The sequence below is a fragment of the Octopus bimaculoides genome, chromosome 8 (genome assembly GCF_001194135.2).
Source record: "Octopus bimaculoides isolate UCB-OBI-ISO-001 chromosome 8, ASM119413v2, whole genome shotgun sequence".
NCBI lineage: Eukaryota > Metazoa > Mollusca > Cephalopoda > Octopoda > Octopodidae > Octopus > Octopus bimaculoides.
Window position 1 is genome coordinate 56,985,609 of NC_068988.1, and position 3,692 is coordinate 56,989,300.

Here is a 3,692-nt window from a genome sequence, read left to right on the forward strand (position 1 = left end):
CGATGATGATGATGTGTGTATATATATATATATATATATATATATATATATATATATATGTGTGTGTGTGTGTATATATATATATACTGAAGAGAAGATATTTGTATAAATATATGTATAAATATAAAACACATATGTATAAATGGTATAAGATATATGCATTTAAATATGCAGATATATACAGAGAGAGAGAGAGAGAGAAAGAGAGAAATATGTATAATTAAAGGAAACATATGTATGAATATTTCAATCATGGGGGTGTTATCACTGGCATGATGACCCTCTCGAGATACAACAAAAAAAATCCTATCTATGAATACTGATGGACACATCTATGTATAAACATGTATAAATGGTGTATAAAACATATATATAAATATTGGGCAGAACATGTATGTATAAATGTTGAGTAAAACAATGTTGATGTGGTGAAACATGAATGTATAATGTGTTAGATAAGTAGTTACTAGGACTGGCCAAGTTTGCAGCTTGGTATTTAGTTTTGTGTGAAATGCATGCAAAAATTCAATGAAAAATAAAAATAGAAATCTATCACATGAAATACAACAAATGGCACTTGAAAGTACAAGAAGTTAGTATTTTACAGGAGTGACGATACACAAGTAAGTTGAATTCCAGAGAGGCATTGTTCAGAATGTAAACCTGATTGTTATGTCTCATTGTAAGGTTTAAGGAATGACACATAGTCGGTAATTGTAAAGATGTATTACAGTTCTGTAAAAGAGAGAATGAGAGTAGTATGTAATCAGTATCATGTTTGTCTGTCAGAGCCATGAGGGCTATTCGAGTTAGGGTGACTGATGACTTGTGTAGTGACCTTGTTTAAAGTAAAGAAGAGTTGCACACTGTCAGCCTCACTCTCTCATCCTTGACCAGTTTCAATTCAGTGACAAGACCAAGTATGAAGACATGGAAACAAATACAGTGGATAACAAAGATGTCTTATTTGCCCCATCTTGCTCTCTACACTCTACAATGTGTTGTTGCAGCCATCTTCCACTCTGTCAAACCATGAAAGATTCTTCTGCAGAGCCCGACAGATCCAGTCTCCACATTTATAGGTAGGTAAGCCCTAATTCACCAACAGTTATATACCTGTTGGCTATTCTTGCCTGGTATAGCCCACCAATTCAAGCAGCTTACTACAGACATGGCCACTGTTGCCTGCAAACAGCTATTTGGAGCCACTGATGAGAGTAGGGTCCAGGTGGAAGCCAAAGTGGACGAACCAACCCCATTAGTGCAACATGTTCTCTCATGAAATGTGCTGCCTCTCCCTGACATCCTATACAGTGACAGTGGAAAACATAAGACTGACAAACATTAAATGATTGAGTTCTTTTGTTTTTGTTTGTTTTCGATAAAGACACGATTAAGATGAGCCAAATTAATCATAAACATAAGATTTTATCAACACAAGAATTATAGAAAGAACTAACTTACAAATTTTATTTTTTATATCCAAACACTGTAATATGTGAGGAAATTGTAAAATCTCCTTCCATTTTCGACTTTTGCCTTTTCTCTTGCCGCCACCACCTGTTGGATAGAGAAATGATGAAGAATGTTATTATCAAATGGAAAACAGAAACGATTAGAGACATATAAACATGTATAAGAAGACCACAACAGAAGAGAAGAGAGAAGTAGAGCAACACGAAAGAGTACTGGACAAGGAGAGAAAAAGAGAGAGAGATGGTGGAAATATTGAGGCTTGTTGATGACTGGGAAAAGAATGGAAAGAAGAGGCTGTGTACCCTGATGCCACCTCTAGGTAATGGATTTTGATTAATATAAGATACATCATAATTATCATCATCATCATCATTTTAATGTCCACTTTTCCATTCTTTCATGGATCGGACAGAGTTTATTGAGGTAGCTTTTCTATAGCCAGATACTCTTCCTGTCATCAACCCATACTTGTCTGGCCATGGGGGAAATATTACCTTGCTTGGAAACGTGTCTTTGCAAAATATCAGAAATGGATGACACTGCTTGTATGACGGTGACACTTATTTACAGCTATCACACAATGTCAAGACAATCACACACACACACGAAGGTATATATACAATAAGCTTCTTTCAGTTTCCACCGATCAGATTTTCTCACAAGGCTTTGGTTAGCCTGTAGCTATAGTGCTGGTCTGCTGACTCACTTAAGAGAGTACCAAGTCAGAAGAAAAACAGACTTGGTTAGTGAAGATTCATCTAACCCATGTCAACATGGAAAGTGGAAGTAAAATGATAATATACACATGGGTATATATGTGCATGCACATGTGTGTGTGTGTGTGTGTGTGTGTGTGTGTGTTTGTGTGTGTGTGCATACCCCAGTTGACTGGCACTTCATTTCAATCACCCCAGTAGAATGAAGAGTAAAGTTGACACTGAGAAAAATTAGAAGGGAGGAGCTAGAACAAAATACCACAAAGCACGTTGTTGGATACTTCACCGATTCTACCAACCCATCACCATCTTTTAGTATTGATAAGGCTTCATGAGAACGGAGTGGTGGTGGAGTTGGTAGTAGTAGTAGTAGTAAGAAAGTTAAAGAAACAATACATGACTGAATGACTGACATAAAGAAAAGGATAAGAGAGAGGGGACGGAGAGAGAGGGGGGAAACGGAGGATATAGGGGGAGAGGGGGGAATCTTGAAAAAACAGTTTGCGTGCTTTCATTATAAACACATCTGATGTGGATATCAAACACCAAAGTACATCCCATCTTGGGGGAGGAGCAGATGACAACATGACATGTGTATAGAGTTGGGACACCAAATCCTCTTTGTGTTCATATGATTATTTTTTATTCTTTTATTTTCAATGTAGGTAAGTGAAAATGCGTGAGAATACAAATTAAATGTATGTATATATTAGCAGGAATGGCTGTGTAGTTAAGAGGCTTGCTTTGCAGCCACATGGTTTCAGGTTCAGTCCCACTGTGCAACACTATGGACAAATGTTTTTTTTTATTATAGCCATGGGCTGATCAATGCATTGTGAAGGAATTTAGTAGATGGAAACTGTGTGGAAGCCCACTGTGTGTGTGTTTGTGTGTGAAGGCATGTGGCCTAGCGGCTAGGATGTTGCACTTACAATTGCTAGATCATGGGCTCAATTCCTGGACTAGGCAATGCATTGTGTTTTTAAGCAAAACATTCATTTCATGTTGCTCCAGTCCACTCAGCTGCCAATGGGTAACCCTGTTTATGGAATAGCCTTCCGACTGGGAATATGCTGGGCTACTTCCCTAGCCAACAGAGTAGTATCATTCAAAAGCTAAAACAATGCAAAGTGCACTGTGAACAGTGATGTATAACATCTGATAGTCTGATCAATACCATGGTATCGCAACATATAAAGATGCTCTTTGCCCTATGGTCATGACTGACCATGGGGTTGCACCTAGAAAGTTACCTTCTGAGGCACAAGACCGGGCAGGGTTGTTTATAGAAGAGCAGCAGTCACCCATGTATACTAGCCTCCCTTCTTCAGGAGGAATGGGTCTGGTCATCTAACAAGCAGAGTGGCATTGCTCAAAAGGGACAACAATGTATGGAAGTACATTATGACCAGCAGTGGTTGTATAACATCTGATAGCCTGGCCAATATATTGACACAGTGACGTATATATATATATATATATATATATATATATATATAT

At 37.7% G+C, this 3,692-nt stretch overlaps 1 protein-coding gene across 1 annotated transcript in view; it reads right to left on the reverse strand.

Annotated features, from left to right (window-relative positions):
- The window catches only part of LOC106876126 (G protein-coupled receptor kinase 5), a 383,600-nt gene that overhangs the window by 252,131 nt on the left and 127,777 nt on the right, over nt 1-3,692 (reverse strand). The window contains exon 2 of the mRNA XM_052969852.1: nt 1,465-1,560. Within this exon, the coding sequence (XP_052825812.1) occupies nt 1,465-1,560 (96 nt within the window). The remainder of the gene's footprint in view (nt 1-1,464; nt 1,561-3,692) is intronic.